Source organism: Poeciliopsis prolifica, unplaced genomic scaffold (assembly GCF_027474105.1).
Source record: "Poeciliopsis prolifica strain line A6 unplaced genomic scaffold, Auburn_PproV2 SCAFFOLD017, whole genome shotgun sequence".
NCBI lineage: Eukaryota > Metazoa > Chordata > Actinopteri > Cyprinodontiformes > Poeciliidae > Poeciliopsis > Poeciliopsis prolifica.
The window spans coordinates 6,141,665-6,164,554 of record NW_026562392.1 but is presented as its reverse complement, the minus strand read 5'-3'; the positions used below and the strand labels follow the sequence as shown (position 1 = coordinate 6,164,554).

Sequence of the window (22,890 nt, the reverse complement as noted above, 5' to 3'; positions counted from 1 at the left end):
TTCAGTTCTTTAAAGTTCTCTTTGATCAAATTAAATACCATTAAACTGCTTTCATTCACATATTTCTCCATATCTGTCTACAAAGTGGATCTGTTTACATGTGGGGCTGCAAGAAGCAAGAAGGTTCTGGGTTCGATTCCCAGCCTGGAGTCTTTCTGCATGGAGTTTACATGTTCTCTGTGTGAATGCGAAGGTTCTCTCCATGTTTCCTCTCACCATCTAAACACTGGACTGTCAGGTTGATTGATCGATCGATTGATTGATCGATTGATTGGGTTGATTGATCGATTGATTGGGTGTGTTTGTCTTTTTGTCTTTGTGTTGCTCTGCTTTGTTGTCCATGGTGTCTCTTGACTCTCATCTAAGATCATGGATGAATATTTAAATGTGATCAAAAAGTAATAACTCAGAAACAGGAAGAACACAGTGAGTGAAAGTCTTTATTCATACAATCCATCTGCAAAGAGCAAAGTATTTGCATCTCTTGACACAACAACAAAACAAGCACAGTGCCACATTTCTTACTCTTTTTTTGGGAGCTGATGGAAATAAGATGCAAAAGTTTGTATTTGACTGAACTTTGGAACATCTTTAAGTTTCTATTATGAGCATCAGCTTGTAGCCAGAACCATCTGCTGAGGTTGGTGTGATTATTATGACATAAACCTGAACTGAGTTATTTTTGTTTTGATGAAGGAGGATGCAAATGCCATGTTTATTTTTGTTTGTTTTTTTAATCTTAAGTATAATATTAGAATATTTTCATAAGTTGAGACGTTTCAGTGAGACAAATAAGTTGGGACCTTGTTGCAGCCGTCTGGGCTCTGATTTCCAATTTTAACATCATATCTACATCTTTTCTCCAATTTTCTCTCTACTTCCTGTATAATAAAAGCTCAACTGTCCTGTGTGTGAATGTCTTTGCTGTATTCCCTAACTATTGTGTTATTACGTGGATTCTACATGCAAGTCCAAATGTTTTATTATAGTAGATCATTTATTTAATGATTATTATTTCTTTTCTTAAATCCTGCATTTTAGAGTTGACATGTCTCACTTTGTCCCACACAAGCTCTGTCTGTCCCAGTTATTAGGACGTAATGCAAATTGATAGAAAAACAAGCAGCAGTATCCATGGAGAGGAATATATTATACGTTTGTGAAACGCTTCATTGCGAAGGATGAGAAACTTATTCAAATTTAGGTGTAAACATGAAACTGGATCTTATCTATATGAGCTTAGAGAGAGAAACATCCTGAAGCTACATCAACCCAAACTGACTCGTCTTTTACTTATTTGTAGAGGAGGAGGCATCAGGGAACATCCTCTGATCTGAACTCAGTTTAGTGAACAAAAAGTCATTTTTGTGTATTTGTCCTCCAAAGATGCTGTGGATTCTGTTCTTCATCTGTCTGACTGGTAAGCTGCTCATTTGCTTTATAGTTTGATGTTTTAATGTTACAAATATTAAAATGAACTAAACTCTATGGAGAGTTTAGTTTATTATCAGTGACATTCTACTTTACCACACAGAAAAAAATAATGTCACACATCATAATGAGAGTTTAATTTTAGGGTTGAAGTTTAATAACAATTCAATCTGAAAATGGTTCTGACATTTTCCACTGTAAAACAGATTTTTCCCCCTAATTTTTCTCTGCATGTAGGCTGTGTGCACATGAGGTCACAAGTAGGTCCAATGTGTTTTTCTTTGATATCCATTTAATGTTTAACTTTTTATGTGACTTTTCTGTATTTTGAAAGGTTCATCCACAGAAAACTGCAACACACCAAACATTAAGCTGACTGACAAGACAGCATACCAATCTACAACCTACGATGGGTTACTAACAGAGTACCGTGCTGACAGAGCCTTTGATGGGGATCAATCAACATGTTCTTACACCCTGAAGCAGGCTAACTCCTGGTGGACTGTAGACCTGCAGGATGTTTACAACATCACCTGTATCTCTATTTGGAATCGTGGCTATTACCATTTAGCTAGCTATGCGGACATATCAGGTGCCAAGATCTACATCGGGAACTCTCGTCAGGAACCCTTCACCAATAACAAGCTGTAAGAGTTTCATGTTACCTTAAAACTAATTTAATTTACATTTTAAGGCTTTTTCATGTGTTTCATTCAATGCAATCATTATGTTGCTGATCTTCAAAATACATATTTAATCATTTGGTTGTTATGATCCGAAGAGCCAGAAAGTGAAAATCAGCAATGAGAATAAAGTAGATTAACAATATTTATTGTTTCCCATTAAATGTATTCATCTGTTGTTAATCCTCTAACATTCGACCTGATTTAAATCACCAGTTCAGACAGAAAAACCCTAAAATAGTTCACTGAAAACCTGCATGATGCAATTGATTCACTGCAGAAAACATGCAATCTAAACCTAACATAACACTACAAGCAGGATAAAGTCTCAGATATGTAGGGCTAAATATGTGAGTGCTAATCTTGAGCAAAGTCACCCGAAAACAGAAACATGGGACATACAAACAAAGCAAAGAAAAACAGTTGGTACACCTTCACAAAGAAAAAAAACAATTGAAAAGCTGAAAAGAAAAAAAAGGACAGCAGGCAGCATTGGCTGAATTTCCATTACAAATAATAGAAGTGAGTGAAATAAGTCAACACTCAGTCAAGGTCAGATTCAAAGGATCAGCATCCAATAACCAAATGCATTTTCATTGGGATAAATATGAAGTTACATCTGATGTCCAGTTTCTATTTCATTTATATTGATTAGTTTATTTTGTCATGTTAACAATAGGTTTCATTATCTCTCTCTTATCCAGGGTCCAAACTATGACAAACTTCAAAACTGGCCAGCTCAATGTCTATTGGTTTCCTCCATCAGTGTTGGGGCGATATGTCACTGTGATCATACCAGAAGAAAAATACATGGCTCTGTGTGAAGTGAAAATCACTGGAACAAAAATGGGTACGTGATCCATGTTCATTAACTTTCACCATCAAAACACCACATGATATGTTGTGATAATTTCAGCTTCCAGAGGAACTGTCAAGATGTTGACTAGTTCAGATATATTGAGTTACTGTAACATTTACATGATGCTGCATAACATCACTGATAGGATTCAATGTGGTAATTTTATTGCATTTCACTGGCTGTGCTTGACTTTAATTAATTTTCTTTTTTAAGTTTCACCTTTTCGACTGATTAACCAAAACAAGACGTGGGAAGAAGCTCTGAACTACTGCAGGGAAAACCACACAGATCTGGCCTCCATCTTGGATGAACACATGCAGACGTTTGCTGTGCTGGAGGCTGAGAAAGCCAACAGTCCCTTCGTCTGGATCGGACTTCACTACGCTGATACGCTGGACTTTTGGTTCTGGGTCGATGACAGTGCCGTAGAGTTTAAACACTGGGGTCCCAACGAACCAAATAAAAACTGTGACACCAGTGGAGCCATGGAGAAAGAAGGAAAGCATTTGTGGTTTAGCAAGTCTGAACATGATAAGTTTAATTTTATCTGTGCTTTAACCTAAGAGCTGTGACTTATGAGTTACCATTGCTTTACTTTTACTGCAAAATCATGTTTTTGTTGTTGAATCACTTAGCATGTTTGTTTTACTATATTGTTCTATATTGTAGACCTTTTGTCTAATCTCTGAGATTTTTTGCGATCTATGTAAATTTGACTAGTTAATTTAGGAACTATTGGATAAACTAACTATGTTCTCATCCCTGGCAGATTTATTTATTATATCCTGGTTGAAATGTAAAATCTGGGTTTTTTTCAGCTTCATATTATGTTATAAAGTTATTCCCTCATCAGAAACATACCTGGAGTGTTTATTTGATTCTTTCATGCATGTTTGAGGAATAGATGGATATTCCACAGGTTAAATCTCCCATGGCTTGCTCCTTCCGCCTATTTCCCTCATAGGCTCTGGCAGGGCCCCAAATGCTGTTTTGTATATTTGTGAATATACAAATATATATTCACAAATATACAAAATATATATTTAAAAAACTATTCTTGTGAAAGAATAGTGAAAGAATGCCTTAATTTTATCTTATGTATCATGTTCAGCAACAAGCCAGAGCTAAAAAACCTTTTAGAGTTTTCTTCCAGACAAACTGAGATAGTAACATAAAGCTGCTGCAGGGAGATAATGTATTTCAGGAGGATGATGATGCAGGACCTTCCTGGGTTAAATGAGCATTACAAATCGATGAGAGAAAAGAGAAGGGTTGCAAAGGTTACGTGGAGCAATTTCAACTTTATTTTGTCAGACTATAATGTTGCAAATATAAAGCTGAAGAAAATCTGCAACTTTTTGAAAAAAGGTGATGCAAATTCAGTCATTTTAAGCTGCAACGTCATAAATAGGAATTCAAATCAAATCTGCTTCATTCAAACATTTTCCTACTTTATTATGTTTTATCATTACATTTACTTTTTGCAAACAAGAGAACAAGCAACCAGTAAGACAGAGGAAACATGTGCGTACATAACCTAGAACAAAATAATTTGTTGAACAAAACGGAGTGGGAAGAAGTGAACATTCATTCAGTCCTGCCCCTTCCCTCAATTTAATGAACTTACCAATTCAATAATCATTAACATTTGTAATTAAAACCATTTCATAATATTAATGTGATTGTTCAATATACAGGGCTAAAAAACCAACAAATAAGTTACATTAAATAGACAAGCTGGTTACAAACTAACTATCCTAACAAGACAAGAAAATCCCTGGATGATAATCATGATAATAATGATAATTGTAAATAACAACCAGACAGACAACATCAGAGTAATTACCAACTCTTTGCCAAAGTACATCTTTAAAATGTTCTTAATCTGTTTTATATAACAACAAATAAAATAAAATAAAAAAGCACAGAGGGGAAAAAATTATCTAATAATAATAATAGTAATGTAACAATAATAAGGCATCAATAATGGTAACAGTAACACAGAGGAATTTATAAAAAGCAAAGCAAGTTTTAAATTTTGATATGAAATTGTCCAATTAAGTTCTGAATTATTTCTTGTTTTCAGCACCATGTGGTTGCTGTTTTATATCATCCTCAGCTCCTGGGATGTTGTTTTGCATAATATATGATATAAATGAAAGTTTCCTAACAGTGTTTGCTCCCAAACAGAGCTCTGTCTAATGAAGCCAGGAAGGAGGAAGAATCTCAGAGTGGAACAGCAAAACCAGAGAGGAGAGAACATCTCAAGGATCAGGAGATGAGGAGCTGTCCACGTCACACAAACACAAAGAACGAAGACCAGAGACAGAAGCTTTTCTTTCTGCATGACAGTAAATAATATTTGTCTGCAGTTTTAATTCAATGCACAGATGAAATTGAACTTTTCATCACGAGACTTGTTGAACCAGCGATGCTGCCCTTCTGTCTCCATGGCTCCATTGGTGTCACACTCATTATATTGGACTTTACAATCATCCACCCAGAACCAGGCCTCCAGCCTGCAGTTGTACTGAAGTCCGATCCAGACAAAGGGACTGTTGGCTTTCTCAGCCTCCAGCTCAGCAAACATCTGCATCCGTTCATCCAAGATGGAGGCCAGACCTGTGTGGTTTTCCCTGCAGTAGTTCAGAGCTTCTTCCCACGTTTTGTTTGTTTCGATCAGCTTAAAGGGAGATACTGGTAAAGAAAGGGGAAGAGAGGAAATGAAAATATTTACCATTTTGTCCATATTAGAATAATAAATGGGACACATTTGGGACAGGATTAGGTTACATCACTGCATTTAGAGAAGCTGCAGTTCCATTAACTTCCATGTTAGCCTGATTGTTGTTTCTGCCTCTGTTGTACTCAAGCAACCCAACCAGTCTCCGTTCATTGGAGGAGAGAGTTTGACACAGCTGGTTGCTCCAACATCAGAACGAAAGCAGCCGACCTTCAGGTCTACTGAAAGTCAGAATATCTGGCAGAAAACCAACCAGCTTGATAAAGGTCTACTGTTTCTATCAAGAAGAGCTCCAACCTTAGCTATTTCAGACAGGTTAATGCAGCACTTTAAAGTGAGAAAATGAGTACACACAAAACATGTGCAAATACATAAACTATGATCTATATATTGTGTTAGTACATGTGACATAAACTGAGACCAAAACATTTTTGGTAATAAATGGAGAAACTTGAAAGTGTCAAATCATCTCCAGCTTCTAATTCACTTATTTGCCCTAATTTATGGCTGAGAACTAAATGAAACATACCTAGCTCTGTGCCAGTGATGTTCACCTCACAAAGAACCAGGAAGAAGTTGCCTGGTCGTATCACAGTGACGTAGCGCCCAGACACCGATGTGGGAAATTTGAAGACGTTTATCTGATTTGTTTGGAAGCTTGTGATGTTGAAAACCCTGCATGAGAGGGAGAGAAAAAAACACATTGCTGAGATGACATTGAATACAACTGAATGGTATTGAAAATGGAGATGCAGAAGGTGGAACCAATGGAAGAAAGCAGAGAGTTTGTTATGACTCCATATTGGGAAGAAATCAAATTAAATCAAAATGAAAATTTTGAGCTTTCTGGAACTGTCAGAATTTGTCAAAGTATTGACACTATTGCATATATGCCACTTTATTAGGTACACCCGTCCAACTGCACTTTAACGTAAATGTTGAATCAGCCAATCACATGGCAGCAACTCAATGCATTTAGGCCTGTAGACATGGCCAAGACGATCTGCTGCAGTTCAAACCGAGCATCACAACGGGGAAGAAAGAATGTGCAGTGAGCATTTCCATCCCTTTATGACCACAGTGTATCCATCTGGCTACTTCCAGCAGGATAAATCGCCATGTCATAAAGCGCCAATAATGTCAGACTGGTTCCTTGGACACAACAATGAGTTCACTGTACTCGAACGATCTCCACAGTCACCAGATCTCCATCCCATAGAAAACCTTTGGGATGTGGTGAAACGGGAGATTTGCATTTTGGGTGTGGAGCCGTGATGCACATTCATGATACGCATCACGCAGCAACAGCATGGCAAAATGGCATCAAATTTATCGTTAAAACTATTATTTTTTATTTTGAGATGTCAAATTTCAAATAAGGAAACAAGAAGACCTTACAGTGTGTTCTTGGAGTCATTGGTCTGTAGAGAGTTCCCAATGTAGATCTCAGCACCTAACATGTTAGTATTAAGATAATTTGGGTTGAATACAGACACACAGGAAATGTTGTAAACAGCATTCAGGTCAATTCTCCACCAGGAGTTGATGTTCTGCAGGGTGTGAGCGCATGAGGAGCGATCCCCATCAAAGGCTTTGTCACTAGAGAACTCTATGTTAGCAGCAGTGTAGGTTGAAGACTGAGACGCTTTCTTGTCAGTCAGATTTATATTCTGTCTGTCGCAGAGATCTGGGGATGAAAGAGAAGATCTGATCTGTACTTTTGCCATCCATGATTTACAAAAGTTCAGTTTCTACAGTTCAGCGATGTTATCTCAGCCTCACCTGCTGCTTGATCAGTTCCAGGAAGCCTTCCTGTGAAGTGCCAGAGACATACGTTTTTATTTATCGACCAACTTGATGTTCATTTTGAAATAATCATAACATTCTCACACCAGTTCTACTCTTTAGTGTTGTCATGTAGTTATATGTTGTGTTTTACTGTGAGCTCATTAACTTTTGCGATCACTTAGCTTACAACTTTATAATAGTTTGGATCATTAGTACCAGATTAAGTTGATGTTTTAGTAAATAAAATGACTTACCAATCAGTAAGATGATTAGCAGACTCCACATCATCTTAAGTAGATAAATATTTTGTCCTTAGTTTTGTGAAATCACTTATGATCAATTTACTACAAATAATTGCATTCAAATTAGAAAATACAGATCTTTTGTACAGATTGATTATTTTCTCGTTAGCTCAAATTCCCTCCACTCACCTTGGCAGGAAAGTTGCTCACTCTCAGCCAGTGTACATCTGATGCTCTCTGCCAGCCACACCTCAACATTTATTTAAGATTAGGATAAACCCTGATGCAAATTTGAAGTTGTTTCTGCAGAAGTCAGTTTTCTGCATCTGATTTTCATAAGTGAAACAAGAATATAAGGCAGTAACAACAATGTTCTCCATAGAAACATGTTTACATGTTTATTTTGGTGTAGAGAGAGAGTCTCTGTAAAAAGTTGAGTTCTTCAACAGCAGCTCTGATGAAGAGCTCACTTAAACTCTAACGTCATTCCAGATGTCTTTGTTCATCACCTTATTTGCCTCTATGAAGGTTTATTCTGATGGGCTTACTGTGTAAATTATGTAATCTGAACTTTCACAAGGACTGAGAGTGACTCCCGATACCATAATGAATGCAAAAAAATAAAAAGAACATTGAAGAAAAAACAAATAAAACTTTCTCGTGAGCACCGTGTGCAGCCATCTTTCTCCCATTCACTTGAATTCCTCCAGTAGAATTTTTTTTTTTTTGGGCCCAAATGTTTACTGGGCCAATCACTGAATCTTACATAAAGAACAGGGATTTCTTTGTTTCAATTGAAAACTTCTTATCAAAGAGGTCAAAGGTCACATGTGGGGTACCCCAAGGTTCAATCCTAGGACCCCTCTTATTTAATATTTATATTCTCCCACTAGCTCAGGTCATAACAGGAAATAATATTAGCTACCACAACTATGCGGATGACACACAGCTCTACATTACGATGTCACCAGGTGACTCTGAACCCATCCAATCACTGAATAAATGTTTAGAACAGATAAATGTGTGGATGTGCCAAAACTTTTTCCATCTGAACAAAAACAAAACTGAAGTCATTATTTTTGGACCTAAAGCGGAACTATCTAGAGTCAATGCACAGCTTCAGTTATTACAACTAAAACCTAGCGATCAGGCCCGAAACCTGGGAGTAGTGATGGACTCGGACTTGAACCTCCAGAGCCACATAAAGACAGTAACAAAGTCGGCCTTCTATCACCTGAAGAACATCTCCAGGATTAGAGGACTAATGTCTCAGCCAGATCTAGAGAAACTCATCCATGCGTTTATCTTTAGTCGCATTGATTATTGCAACAGCATCTTCACAGGCCTGTCCAACAAATCAATCAAACAGCTGCAACTGATCCAGAATGCTGCTGCTCGCGTTCTCACTAGAACCAGGAAGATAGAGCACATAACACCAGTTTTAAAGTCCCTCCACTGGCTCCCTGTAGCTCAAAGAATAGATTTTAAAATACTTTGTTAGTTTATAAATCCCTGAACAGTTTAGCTCCACAATACATCAAAGATCTGCTGGTGTTGTATCAACCTTCCAGACCTCTCAGGTCTTCTGGTTCTGGTCTGCTCTGCATCCCCAGAACCAGAACCAAGAGAGGAGAAGCAGCTTTCAGCATCACCAAAACTTTGGAACAAACTTCCAGACAACTGTAAAAGAGCGGAAACCCTGACTTCTTTTAAATCGCAATTAAAAACACACCTGTTTAGAGTTTCATTTGAAATGTAATATGTAACAATTAATTGTCTATTATATGTTGCATGACTTTGTGTTCTTGTGTTTATGATGTAAAGCACTTTGAAATGCCTTGCTGCTGAAATGTGCTATACAAATAAAATTTGATTGATTGATTGATTGATTCAATTGAACATTAAACTCTCAAAAGTGGAGCAGAAGAGGATTTCCTTATCAAACCTGAACAATATTAATGTGTATGTGTATGTGCATGTGTGCGTGTGTGTGTGTGTGTGCATGTGTGTGTGTGTTTGACATGGGTGTCTGCTGCAGGCGGAGCTGCAGGGAGGAGTGAGGAGCTGCACTCAACTGGAGCTCAGCTTCAAAATGGCACTGTCTTTTTCTCTCGCCATCGCTGTGATGTAATACAACAGAAAACTGTTTTCCCAGCGTCAGATCTATAAATAATCTCTAACTCAGCTGCACAGTGGTGATGCTCTTAGCAGGAAGAATAGCTGCTATTAAATCAGTCAAAAACCGAGTCACTGACTCAGTCACGGTGCATCCGGCCTGCGAGGCTTTGAATCAGCGTCATTACAATAAACCACGATAAGCGCTTCATAGAAAACCTCCTATGACAATCTCCCTATGAATCTCTTTGTTGCTCAAGATTTCTCTTCCATTTTTGCAGAAAACTGCATGTGGAAGTTTCAATGGGATTAAAATCCTCAAAAGTTTTATAAATGTCTTGTTTTCACTGTGATTTCTACAGCAAAGTCAGCACTCACTTTTAAAAATGCCTGAAATTACCATCATCATCAGTTAAAGTTGGTTTGGTGATACATGTAAAAATATGAGAACCTCTGCTGCAGATGGAAAGATATAGTCTACCAAAGGCTCATCTATCAAACAAATAATCTCAGAAAAAAAAATGAAAAAGAGACTGTTCAAACAGTCTCTTTGTCAACCAACGAGGACACATTTACATCTCTTCTTTATGGAAAAAGGCAGACGAGTCACAAACAGCCGTACAGTTTTTTTGGCTTATGGAAATCAGATGCAAACGTTTGGTTTTAAATATACTTCCAAAGTAAAATATCTACATTTGGATCAGGTTGGACTAGTGGACAACATTTCGCTCCAACTTAGAAACACTGACAAATGAAAGCTGAGGTGTGACTGAGAGAGAGTCATAAAACCAGCAGAGAGTGATTGACGTCATCCCAAAGGTGAGTGAATTCAACACGGCCAGATGAGACAGTCGTTCTTGGACTCATAATGGAAAAGATATTTGTGCAAAATAACTATTTTTCCTCGTATCTCATTCAGTCGTCTGTGATTCATGTACGAAGAACAAATTCAGAAACCATCTAAGACGATGTGGAGACTGTTACCCGTCCTACTGATTGGTGACTTGCTCATTTCATCCATCACATTTCTACATTTAAAATGTTTTTAAAAAAGCATTTGTACTTTGCCGAAGTCCACAACAGGACAGACAAAAACATGTGAATATATAAATGAGACAGCTAAACAGAGAAAACCAGAGAAGGATTTTGTCCTTATTAACTAAAAGTTGTTAATTCATTAAAAATGACACTTTTTCCATTCTTCATAGGAAGTCTGTATGTAACTCAGCAGACAACAGGTGAGACCAAAAAAATCAAGTTTTTTTTGTTTTTTTTTAAATCATGTCATGAAAATTTGAAAGGACATGTCTGATCGACTCTTTCTATTTGTAGGTTTCTGCAACCAATCAGTGATAGATCTGACTGACAAGAAGACATCCCAGTCTTCGAACTTTGCTAATAAATACAGCCGACTAACCAACGCTGACAAGGCCATTGACGGGAATCGCTCCACATGTTCTCTCACCCTGATCAACTCTAGCTCCTGGTGGACCATTGACCTGCTGGGCGTTCACAACATTTCCTGTGTCTGTATATACAACCAGAACTGCTCCAGTCTGAACTTAAAGCCTGCCCAGATCTACATAGGAAACTCTCCGAACAACGTCAAACTGTGAGAACCTCGTGTTCCCTCGATGTGTTACAGTTTACATGCTCAGGCTTTAACATGACAGAACATGCAGGTGCAGTTCGAAACAATTGTATTTTTCGTCATTTCAGAAAGTGAAACTAATGGAAAAATATAGATTCATTACACCAGTGGACTCTAAAGTGGTTATGTCTTTTGATTTATAATTATGGCTTGTAGATAGTAAAAAATAAATGTCTCAGAAAATGTAAATATTGTCAAAAAAATTTAAATATATAGCATATTTTTAGACAGTTCAGTGAAAGAAAAAAAATCAATTGGGAAAAGGTCCCACCCCCAACACTTGAAAAAAGGTTTTCTAGGTTTTTCTGCATCATTGTTCGGGTGTTTCATTGTTGCTCAGCTGGTTTTGATGTTGGTCAGCTGATGTATTTCGTCTTTTTCTCAGAGCCTACAACATCACAAATTTCACCGCAGGCCAGATAAACGTCTTCCAGTTCCCCAAATCAGTGATTGGGCGCTTCGTGAAGGTGATCAGAGAAGGACAACAAGCCATGGTTCTTTGTGACGTGAACATCACTGGCACGCCGCTGGGTACGTTCACACGGAAACATGGTGCCACTCATTGATAGCAACACTGCTAATCAATAGCTGTTTTTAATTATTATTATTTGTATGTATTTCCCATCACTACTCCAAGTGCATGGTGTATTTTATGTTGACTGGATTTACATGAAGAGACTTATTTTCTTTTTCAAGAACCTCCATATTGTGAAGACTGACTGTCGTGACGAATCCCTGAAAAACCGAGGAGAAGATCAGAGATTGGATCAGAATCCTGGCTGGGCAGACGCAGACAGAACGGCCCTCTGTTTGAAACGTTCATTTTTATTTCTGCCTTTGGGTGGTTGGTTTGATTTTCCTTCTTTGAGTGAAACGTATTATGTCATAGTAATATTTATAATGTTTAATGCACTAAAGCTTGCTGTGAAAGGCCGCTGATGATCATTGCTTATTAGGTTGTTTAATCAAAATAAATGGAGAAGTACAGTAAATGTTTTCTTTTTTCAAACATCACAAAATAATTGAAATAATTATGCAATTTTTGAAATACTGTAGTCACTCATTGAGAGAACTGATTTGGCAGCTTTGACTGCTTTTTTAATGGTAGAGAGACGATTTCAAACAGTGATTTTAGAAACCATTTCAACTGCAGTCAAAATGATTTTTGCTATCGGTTGGGGCTTCGGGTTTCTTGTAGGAAAGTTTCTGGGATGTAGGATTAAAGATGACGTTTGAGCAGAGACAGATTTAAATACTTTGGTTTTGACATTGTCGCCAAAGACGACGTGAAAGATGATGGTGTGTTAGTAGAAAGCGAAGAGGACTGGAGATGGAAACACTTTGGCTTTGAAGACATTGTCCCTGAAGACCAGTTTGACAGCATGGACGCCAAAGACATGGATGTTTCCTCTAATAACATTCATTCTGGAAGAAGAATGGTCTTCAGAAGAAGAAAACTCAAATTGACCCAGGAGCTTTGAGGAAGCTCATTAATGACCTGATCCACCGGCGGGACCCCAAGAAATCGGGTGTGGCGTTCGGCCCATCCCTGCTTCTGCTGCTCACCAGTGTCACCATCACCTTTCGCATCTATCCAGGCACGTGGACACCAGACTGACCCACATCAACCAAGCCCTGAAGCAGATGAGCCGCCTGTTTTTGGTTGAGGACCTTGAGGATTCTCTAAAGCTAGCTGTGGTCATGTGGATGTTGACCTATGTTGGAGCAGTTTTTAATGGAATCACCATCCCCATCCTGACGGGTATCCTGCTCTCTACTCTACCCCCATTGCTTGGACCCAAGACATGCCAAATCCCTGTTTTTCAGGAGACTTGCCATGTTTCCCAACAGCTGCAAATTTCCAGGGCTACCACTAGCCCAAAGGCCTGCCAGGACTCCCCTGCATACCGATACAGGAGGATGCGAACGAGTCCTTCTCATTCCTAAAATGTACAAGCTTTTTCAGACACTGGAGGATCTTCAGGATCAAACTAAAATCCTGAATGACCAAGCAAAATATTGAGCAGACATTAGGAAGGACCTGTCCGAAACAAGGTGTGAAATAACTTCCTCGCTTTCCGAATTCAAAGAAGTGAGCTGTGGCTGGCTCTTTTTTCTCAAATAATTTTTTTTTTTTTTTGGGGTGGGGGGGAAATAATTAGAATTTTAAATAGGAAAAACAAAGACTCAATGGAGTCTCCCAGACTCCATGGAGGAGCATCAAACCCTCCATGGACAATCTACATTCTCATCTTTGTCAGAAAGTCTTCATTTCTGCTATCAGCCAGCTTCCACCCTCTCATATCAGCAATGAAAAATTATAAATACACACAACATGTTGGAAAACTGTGTTTGTTGACTGGCTTTTATTTGTCAGGCTTGAGTGACAAAAGTTGGAAAAAGGCCGATTCTTAAAATAACAACACAAATCAGCGTAAGAAGACCCCGCTTATTTATTTATTTTAAAATTTTATTATTGATTCTTAAAAAAAAAAAGCTTTCGGTTAAACTGAGAATGTTACAACCTTGACATGATTATATAAGTTGTTGATGTTTTTTTATAACCGAGAAATCGCTCAGATCCGCCACATCCATCCGCCTCTCTGGCTGCAATGCGCGCTCCCGTCGCAGGGGGAACAGATCTTCGCACAAGACCGGAACTATAGAGTTATCATAGTTTTCCATCGGAGCCTCTCACGGCGGACCGAGTGGCTGTCGGTCGCAAAACAAACCGGTGAAGTTGAGTTGACGCATTTGGAGCATCTGGATGGAGATACTCGGCAGCACGTTTGATGACTCCGTGTTTTCAGAGGCCAGGCAGCGGGTGTGCGAGTCTCTGTCGCCTTACAAGGCCAAACTGTGCGAACCGGAGGTGAGACTATCATGATTATTAACTGTGTGCTGACATTTAGCATCAGAAAACCCTCTATCAAAATGACTGGTGAGCTCGGACAAATACGGAAAAAACAGATGGTGGTTCTCCTATTTTTTAGTGTATTTTTGTTTCCTATAGTTTAATGTATCGGTCACGTCCTCCTGTTTCTGCTCGCAGTGGTTTTGTGAGAGCGCCGCTCTGGACACGGACGATTCCCTGGAGAAGCAGAAAGTGTTGAAGTTCAGAGGTGACCTGGCTTTGAGACGAGGGAGCTACCAGGTGACTGGAGTCCTGCCGTTTTCTGTCTCTCTAATGTGAATTTCTCTGCAGAGTTTGCAAAACCGAACTGCAACAAGATCTGCATGTAATGTGACACAGCATACTGATGAGGAATTTACCAAAACTTTATTTTCCTTTTTTTTTGGCCCCTCATTTGATCAGAATGACAGAAAGAGGAGAGATATTTCCATAATATTGAAATTGTGTGTTTATGTACAAAAATATTCTGCATTTAACCAGGACAAAATGGTTTGCAATCCTTTAATCACACACCTACAAGCTTTAGATGTTTCACACGTTTCATGCAGTGACACCATCAAACCCAGCACCTGTTTAGGTTTAAAGCCAAATCATTGCTTGACTTTCTCTGTGTCTCACGCCGCCTCGCTCAGAGAGCCCTGGATGCCTACAGCAGCTGCCTGCAGTGGATCGCAGACAACAACCTGACCATCAGGCGCGACGTCCTGGAGGGGATGGCTCGATGCTGCACCAAGCTGGGACAGAGGGAGCAGGCGCTGGAGTTAGCTGAATTACTGGTGAAGTTCTTTTCCTGCTGGTTTTTATCTAAAATTACCTGCACACAAAAAAAACAAAAAAAAATTCTGAATGATCGTGGGGTTGGTTTCGATGATTTAAGTCGAGAACCGTAATAAAACACAATACATTTTTGACAGAGCATAAAAAAAATCGACTAGTTTGAACTTTGTATGTGGAGAAGTTTGAATATAAGTTCACTGGATGAAAACCATAGCTGATTATTATTATTTTTTATCTTTTAAATTACGGTAGTTATGTCTTCCAGGCCATAGAGAAAATTAAACATCGACTTGTCTTCGTCGGTCGAAAGACATTTTTAAAAGATTATTTCATGTGCTTCGTCACGCATCTACAATTCCTACACTCTGGAAGGCATCAAACATTTCTAAATCTGAATGCTTTATGACCCCCTGCGTTAACAGCGTCCCTCGCATTGTGTCCACTTTCTGCAGAACAAAGAAGCCTCCAACACCTGCCACCTGACCGGCCTCCTGCTGCTCAAAGTCTGTATCAAATAAAACCTTTTTGTTCATAATTCAGATTGGTGTGAATGCCAACCTTAAATCTGAACATATCCTAAAGGTCAGCATCTACCAGCACTTTGGCTGTGTGGGGCCTCAGATGTCCTGCCTGCAGCAGCTGTGCAGCCTGCTGCCCTTTAACCCCTGGCACTGGTTCAACCTGGGCCAGACGTGTTTACGGCTGCTGGACTGCGACTCGGACTTGGGTACAATAAAATATTTTTTTATCTGCATGTCTTTAGTTCATTATATATGTACAGACTATGTGCTTCTGTGACCAAGGACGCTCATCAGAGGCTGTGAATGGAGAGTCTGAGGAGGACCAGGAGGGGGCAGCAGAGCTCACTGAGGACCGGGTCTGGCTGAGAGCTTGCATGTGTTTCATCAGAACACGGTAAAGCTTTCTGATGGAGCTGCTGCTTTAACATAGGCCAAATCACACCCAGCTAATGAAACATTAACTTAGGGCTGGACGGTATGGCTGAAAAACAAATCACAGGATAAGCATTTTGTATCAGTCGATATTGATCATCATTGATCAGTTTTGTGCTAAATGCCGTGGTTTTCATTCCACAGCGTTTATTTTTACGCATTTGTGAGGCACGGTGGGGAAACCTGAAAATGCTGCTGTGCACCTTAATCAACAGGTTGTTGCTAAATAACCGGAGTGAGTGAGTTAGCTGATCATAACCATTTTGCTTAGCTGGCAAAGACTTTGCTCTGCCTACATCCCCCAGAATGCTGTGCGGTTCTGGATTGGAATTCAGCAAAATGATTGAATAATCTACCAGTATTATCTATTGATGTTGATCCCATGTCTGTCACAATATAGTTATCGATTTATTGTTCAGCCCTACATTAAACACATAAAAACAACCTGAAAACAAAGCCTTTTGTTGTGTAGCAGTTAAACATTCCTCGACGCAGCAGCAGGCGACATAAAATGACAGATTTCCTTGGTTTTTGTTTATGTGTAAATCATACACCTATTTTGTTTGGTTTTTTTTCTTAAAGGCTCTTGTTGAAAATCCTGCGGCAGCAGCAGTCCTCCTTTGTGTTGCATCGCAGCAAAAAGACTCTCCAGATCACAGAAGAGGCTCTACAGCGACTAAATCCCAAAGAAGCAACGCTGCAGGCTCTCACCGAGGTGAGCGGGATGAGTTTCCACTTTGTTCTCAGAGAGTCTAGCGTCTGCTTCAACCAGAACCGTCTGTTGTTGCTGTGATCATCCAGGTGATGTCGGAGGACCTGATCCCAGAGAAGATGAGGGAGGACTACCAGGACGGGGAGAGCCTGACCTCGGTGAGCTTGCAGAGCTTCAGAGAGCGCTGGTGGAGCGGCGTCTTACTGGCCGGAGCGTCACAGATTAATGGACCACAGGCGAAACCTTAACGCTGCTGGAATCGACGTTCGCAACCAAACTGGCAGAGGATTTCAGATCAAATGCTTCAAACAAATATAGCATTGTTGCAGTATATTTAATTGTTTGTTTTTTTTTTGGCTGACCAAAGAATAAGTAATGTGTTGCCAGTAAGAGTACCGTTAAGTATTACATGTACAACATATTGTGCTGTCTGAACAGTTTTGTTTATATTTTATCTGTCTTTTTTCTTTTTTTCTTCAAAATTTTGTTCTACAAATTAATAAATGGTTTTTTTACAACATATTTTGTCTAAAATACTACATTCAAGTGTTGCATAATGCATAAAAAATAGAATCAAAAATGGTCCAAAAGAAAAAAATTCAGATGTTTTTGACAAACTTTGACATTTCTCTGTGAGGCGCCTTCAGATGACATTTATACATAAACCGAACTGGATTGGATTTAATCCGGTTTGTCCTCACAAACACTAGATGAGACGAGGAACTACAGCCTGGCAGGTTATTCAATATTTAGTATTGAAGAGAAAAAACTCAACGCAGCAGAATATTTTTAGTAGGAAAACCAACTCATGTTTATAACAGACCAGAAAGGCCATTCAAAGTCACTGGAACTGACAGAATCAGACAATCTGTCAATTTCAAAAGACAATAGCTGAACCAGAAAAGCAGAGCTTTGCAAATCAGTTCATTTCCACTCACGTTTTCCCAGTTTTTTCTTGCTGTAAGCTTATTCTCTTCAAGGTTTTATGTGACAGTCTGACACAAAATAAAATGAAGTGGAACCTAAATAATGTTTTTTTTTTTTCTAATTAAAAATTTGTTTGGCAGTCTGGCAGACATTTTGTATTGCTTCCCTTCAGTCAGTTCATTGAATGTCTGGAGATGGACTTTGTTTTTCTGCCAATCATTCTGTCTAAAAATAATCTTCCTATCAACTCTAACCAGCTTCCTTGTTGCTGTCACAGAAAGCATGATTCTGCCACTACCATGTTTCATCATGAGAATGAAGAATGCAACCAATGGTCTTTGGCGGATGTCCAAAGACCATTGGTTACAATAGATTTTATCTAGTGGTATCAAAGTAAAGGGGCAAAAAAGAAATGCAGCATTTTCTCTGTTTTTACCCCTTACATTTCTTATTGAATTTTGAAAATTACATACAATTTCTCTTTGATTTCAGATTTCTGCATTGCTTTGTTTTTGGTCTGCTTCTTGTTCGCTGACTGACTCTCATTGCAGTGGAGCTCTTGCTGCATGGGCTTTTGATCAAAACCGTGGATGCATTCATACAGGGTGCAGTCCTGCTCCTCTGTATCCTGCTGGGCTTCTCTCCATCAGGCTCAGGCTCCTTCGCAGTGATGCGCTGCTGCTGCTCTGCAGGGTTCTCCAGCCTGCCCGCCCCATCTCATGTGCACCGCTGAAGGAGTTGTAGCGACCCACCGCTCTGGGTGCCGCAGCCTGTGGGCTCCAGTGCAGTCTGACGGGATGCAGTTGCATCGTGCCCCTTACGCCTGACAGGAACCTCTGGGTCTCTGCCTGCTGCTGAGGACCGACAGCGGTTCCTGTTCCTGCCGGTGCTCGTGTAAAGCAGGAGGTCACTGTGTGAGAGGAGGAGTTCAGACGGCCATGATGCCATTCCATGAACCCTTCCTGCTTGCTGGTTCCTCTGAAGGCGTTGGGTTGCAGGCTGGGCATGTACTCCCAGGAGCTCCTGAAAGAGACCTGACGGCTGAGGTTTGGTCCCGTTTTCTGTGACGACGGAGGTGACAGGAGTTGAGGTTCATCACGCTGAAGTTCCACCTTTGCGTGAACAATTCGCGAGGAGTCCAGTTGGTCTCTTTGTGCTTGGATGTCTGGTGTGAACCCTGTCGACGTGTTTCTGTTCCTTTGCTGAGAGGAAACTCCTTCACTGGTCCCATCTGGGAGAGCGAGGCTGTTTTGCTTCTTTAAGCCTGACTGACGGTGAACATTTTGCGGTGAACAGTGCGTCAGGGACAGATCGTTCAGATTGCGCGACTCTTGGACCTCGCCATTCTTCGTCACAGTGATGCTGTGAAGCTGAACATCTGAGAGGGTCTGATCGGGAAGGTGTGGGTGACAGCGAATCTGGTTCTGATTCTGCAGCTCTGCCTTGGCTCCTGTCCCGCTCTCTGCTGCCGTTTGAGCCGGAGGCTTCAGAGGTAGATGCGGAGATGTTTTCTCTTTGAGCTGCTCATCGCTTTCAGGAGGCTGTAGACCAATCTCTCCACGTGAACATGCTGCTGTGACGGTCTTGTGGGGTTTCCAGATACAGCTGTCTGGATGCACATGAGATCCAGAGTAAAAGCAAAGACACCGTGGCAGAGAGATGAAAGTGACAAAGCCAGGGACCGGCTTAGAGCTGGAGTGAAGTCTGAGGAACTCCTGATGGAAATGTGAGACCGAGGCGCCTTTAATGAGGACCAGAAGACTCTGATGGACCATACTGGACAGCCATGTGAAACTGAGGGAGACACCAAAAGCAAGAGTTTTACAATAATAGAAGAAGAATTAATAGAGAAATAGAAAACGTTTCTGGAAGCAGTATGCTGCAAAGACACCAAATATTACCAAGTCCTTTTGCCTAGTTTCTAGTGTAAATATCTTACACTATTTTGTCTTTTCCAGACACATAATGCTATTTTATAGCACAATCAAGTAAATCGAGGGCTGCTCTGTGAAGCGGAAGCTTGGAAAGTCGCTCGGTGCACCAAGGCGTTTGGCACAGCCGAATGTTTCCCACAGGAGATTCAAGGATTCCTCAGACATGAATAAAAGAGTCAAGGCAACACTCCAGGTATGCTTTTGATGAGGAACGACATTATAACATGGTCCAAAGCTCACTTATAAGAAGACATTTTTCCCGTGTTACAAGGGAAAAATCTTCCAGATTAGCTCCGACATCAAGCTGAAAAGTTACTTGTTAAGTTAGTTTTCGTCTTGCTTAAAGTGTCCTAAGATATTTGCACTAGAAACTAGACCACAAATACTTGGTGAAAATAGGTGTGTTTTTGCAGTGTGTGTGTGTGTGTGTGTGTGTGTGTGTGTGTGTGTGTGTGTGTGTGTGTGTGTGTGTGTGTAGACGTACCTGTATGTACCAGTCAGCACCTCATCCCAGTCGGCGATGATAAAACTCTCCGCTATCTGACCTGTCAGCTTCCTGCCCGTCTTTGCGCTGTAGGTCTGACCCGGGACGCTTCGCACCGACACCTTCTGTACACACCAACACACGCCAGCTATCACAAACATGCGGCAGCTTTTTTTCTTCTTCCCCCTCCCCCCCGTTTTAAATATACTGACCGGGAAGTTTCTGCTGACGAGTCTGAGTTCCTGCCACATGCTGACAAACTCCTCCAGGTTAATGTGGTCCAGCAGGAGGTGAACAGACACGTTTCTCTTCCTGCTCGCCTCGAGAAGATCACACAGCAGCTCCGGGTCGCTGAAGACGTCCATCACTATAGCCAGGGCCTGAACACACACACACACACACACATTCACGCACCCGCATGCCTGTCAACTGTGGCAACAGGGATCCATGTCACACAGACACACCTCCCATCGTACCAGTTTAGTCTTTCTGAGGAACTGTCTGACCAGATCTTTCATGGCAGCCGCTGTCCTGTCAGCCTGGAGAAACACCTCAGGGCTGGGATCTGGGGCTGAAACGATTAATCGTGTCGAATCGATAACTGAAATAATCGTCTGCTGATTTAGTTATTGAGTAATCGCTAACTTCAGAACACAGACTCAAAAAATGCAATATGCTGAAAAAAAATCCCTACATATTCAGAGCTGTAATTAAATTAATTAGTTTTGTAATTAAACTGTAATTAATAACATTTAAAAAGTTATTGTGAATATGTTTTATCCAAAACTCCTCACGTGGTGCAGTTTTAGTGTCACCCGGTTTAAATTCACTTTTGTTGTTGCATCAATACTAATTTTCTTACTTAAATAAGGAATCTAAATATTTTCTTATATTTTCATATTTTATATTTTAACGTATTTCTAATATTGTTTATATAAATAAAAAATCTGTACAATGTGCCAATTTTCCTTATACGATTAATCGTCCGAATAATCGGTACATTAATCACCGGCTTTGCAGCCCTGCTGGGACACATCAGACACCGAAAGCGAAGAATTTCACGTCCGGTGAGACGGAGATTGGAGGCTGAAGCCTTTCAGGCAGACATGACTGCAGCGAAGCAACATTGTTCGGTACCTTGATCGATCTTCTGGACCGAACACTCCACTGCGGAGTCGCTGCTCGTCTGGGACTCGCATTGGGAAAACAGGTTGACAAACTCCTTGTCCATGTCATCTGTTTCACCTGCGTCATCTGCTAACGACACAAGACAGCAAAAGAAAAAAAAAACCCTGAAATTACAAAAATAATTAATAAAAAAACAAAGAACTGAGGAAATCACCCGACCTGTGTTTGCGTCCCTCCCGTTCTGCAGGACGTAAAGCTTCTCCAGCTCTGACAGGAAGTCCACCTCCCCCTCAGCCTGCAGCACCTGGCGGTATCCGTCCAGGCCCTGGGACAGCAGACAGTCGGCCGCCAGCCGAGCGCTCTCGTTGTGGCTCAGGTCCGGCTCGGTTCCGCCGACCGCGCGGGCGCAGTGACGAGAGGAGGAGGGGATCCGGAGGCCCTGAACCCGCCGCCTCACCTTCCCCACCGGCCCGGGCCTTCTGCACGGCGAAACAAGGAGGCCGCTGCATCCGTCCATGGTAGAAGAACTTTAATCGAGGCTTTTCTGACTGGAGCGGCTCTGGTTCTGAAAGTCTGGATCAGGGGTTCTGCTGCAGCTGTGTGGGAGAACCACTGATGCGGAAAGACAGGAGGAGGCAGGCCCGCCTCTGCTGAGAGCCCAGGTGATTTCCTCCACAAGATGAGATGCGACAGGTGAGTTTGTTATGCAGGACTTTGCACAGCTGTTCACCTTGCTCAACTTTTAAGTGCCAGATCACAAGTAATCATTCCTATAATTACCATTTGATGGTAAACATTGTAATGATTATTGTGCTGTTGCAATAATGACATTTTGCTAGTTTTTCTTCACAAGCTGAAAGATTCTCACTTGGATTTAGATAAGGACTTTAATTATTTGAGGCAATAATGAAAAAAACAAAACAAAAAAACAAGTGTGGACTAATAGTTTTCTGGAGTTTTTTTTTCTTTTTGCCTCCCTGATCTGTAGATTTGCAGCTGTGTCACTCTTTCCAATTTTGGATAATATATTGAACTATTTTTATTATTTATTTTTACATGAGATGGTTAATAATTGGGAAATTGTTTCATAAATCAACTGTTTTCAAATTTACATTCTTCTGGCCTGTCTGCTGTGTTCCTTGTTTTTTTTGTGATTTGTTTTCTAAAAAAAAACCAAACACCTAAAGCCTTCATAACAGCTGCACAACGTCATAGTGATGTGGTGCTTTTTGTTGCTCAATCACATTAATAATGTAATATATTAAAGTTTTGTGGGGTTCAGGAAGCATGCGCGCTCTTTCAAGGTTCCAAAACAGTTCAGGATGATATTATGTATGTGAAGTTTAAAAAAAAAAAAAGAATAGAGAGGAATGTATGTCTATGTGTAATTAAATGACAGAAACGCACTACTGACCGTTTTCTTACAAGCAGTAGAAAAACATTCATGAGTGTCTACTAATGCGGTTGACAGATCAGCACAGCAGACGTGTGGTTTTGTTCCCGGGCCTGAAACAGCTTGATGAGCGCAGATACAAGCCGGATTGGACAC

General features: G+C 40.4%; 5 protein-coding genes across 5 annotated transcripts; 3 read left to right on the top strand and 2 right to left on the bottom strand.

The window, feature by feature from the left end:
• The first annotated feature begins 1,280 nt into the window (after nt 1–1,280).
• On the top strand, nt 1,281–3,751 carry LOC129367599 (fucolectin-1-like). The gene is made up of 4 exons (XM_055042152.1): nt 1,281–1,420; nt 1,766–2,078; nt 2,819–2,964; nt 3,187–3,751. Exons 1-4 carry the CDS (start codon nt 1,387–1,389, stop codon nt 3,534–3,536), a joined length of 843 nt encoding a protein of 280 aa, XP_054898127.1. The 5' UTR covers nt 1,281–1,386; the 3' UTR covers nt 3,537–3,751.
• Nucleotides 3,752–5,347: 1,596 nt separating this feature from the next.
• LOC129367700 (fucolectin-4-like) lies at nt 5,348–7,956 on the bottom strand. The gene is made up of 6 exons (XM_055042332.1): nt 7,936–7,956; nt 7,759–7,792; nt 7,499–7,528; nt 7,115–7,403; nt 6,246–6,391; nt 5,348–5,670 (listed from the first exon to the last, which is right to left on the bottom strand). Exons 2-6 carry the CDS (start codon nt 7,790–7,792, stop codon nt 5,348–5,350), a joined length of 822 nt encoding a protein of 273 aa, XP_054898307.1. The 5' UTR covers nt 7,936–7,956.
• A 2,615-nt stretch (nt 7,957–10,571) lies between these two features.
• LOC129367570 (fucolectin-4-like) lies at nt 10,572–13,159 on the top strand. The gene is made up of 6 exons (XM_055042114.1): nt 10,572–10,680; nt 10,781–10,860; nt 11,070–11,099; nt 11,194–11,473; nt 11,898–12,043; nt 12,209–13,159. Exons 2-6 carry the CDS (start codon nt 10,794–10,796, stop codon nt 12,229–12,231), a joined length of 546 nt encoding a protein of 181 aa, XP_054898089.1. The 5' UTR covers nt 10,572–10,680; nt 10,781–10,793; the 3' UTR covers nt 12,232–13,159.
• A 910-nt stretch (nt 13,160–14,069) lies between these two features.
• zgc:101716 (uncharacterized protein LOC492784 homolog) lies at nt 14,070–17,388 on the top strand. Its single transcript, XM_055042113.1, has 8 exons — nt 14,070–14,384; nt 14,565–14,666; nt 15,059–15,202; nt 15,656–15,706; nt 15,786–15,930; nt 16,007–16,118; nt 16,739–16,871; nt 16,958–17,388. Exons 1-8 carry the CDS (start codon nt 14,280–14,282, stop codon nt 17,114–17,116), a joined length of 951 nt encoding a protein of 316 aa, XP_054898088.1. The 5' UTR covers nt 14,070–14,279; the 3' UTR covers nt 17,117–17,388.
• LOC129367568 (protein FAM83A-like) lies at nt 17,169–21,888 on the bottom strand. Its single transcript, XM_055042112.1, has 6 exons — nt 21,561–21,888; nt 21,351–21,470; nt 20,690–20,784; nt 20,426–20,593; nt 20,214–20,338; nt 17,169–19,589 (listed from the first exon to the last, which is right to left on the bottom strand). Exons 1-6 carry the CDS (start codon nt 21,856–21,858, stop codon nt 18,392–18,394), a joined length of 2,004 nt encoding a protein of 667 aa, XP_054898087.1. The 5' UTR covers nt 21,859–21,888; the 3' UTR covers nt 17,169–18,391.
• Between the last annotated feature and the right edge of the window lie 1,002 nt (nt 21,889–22,890).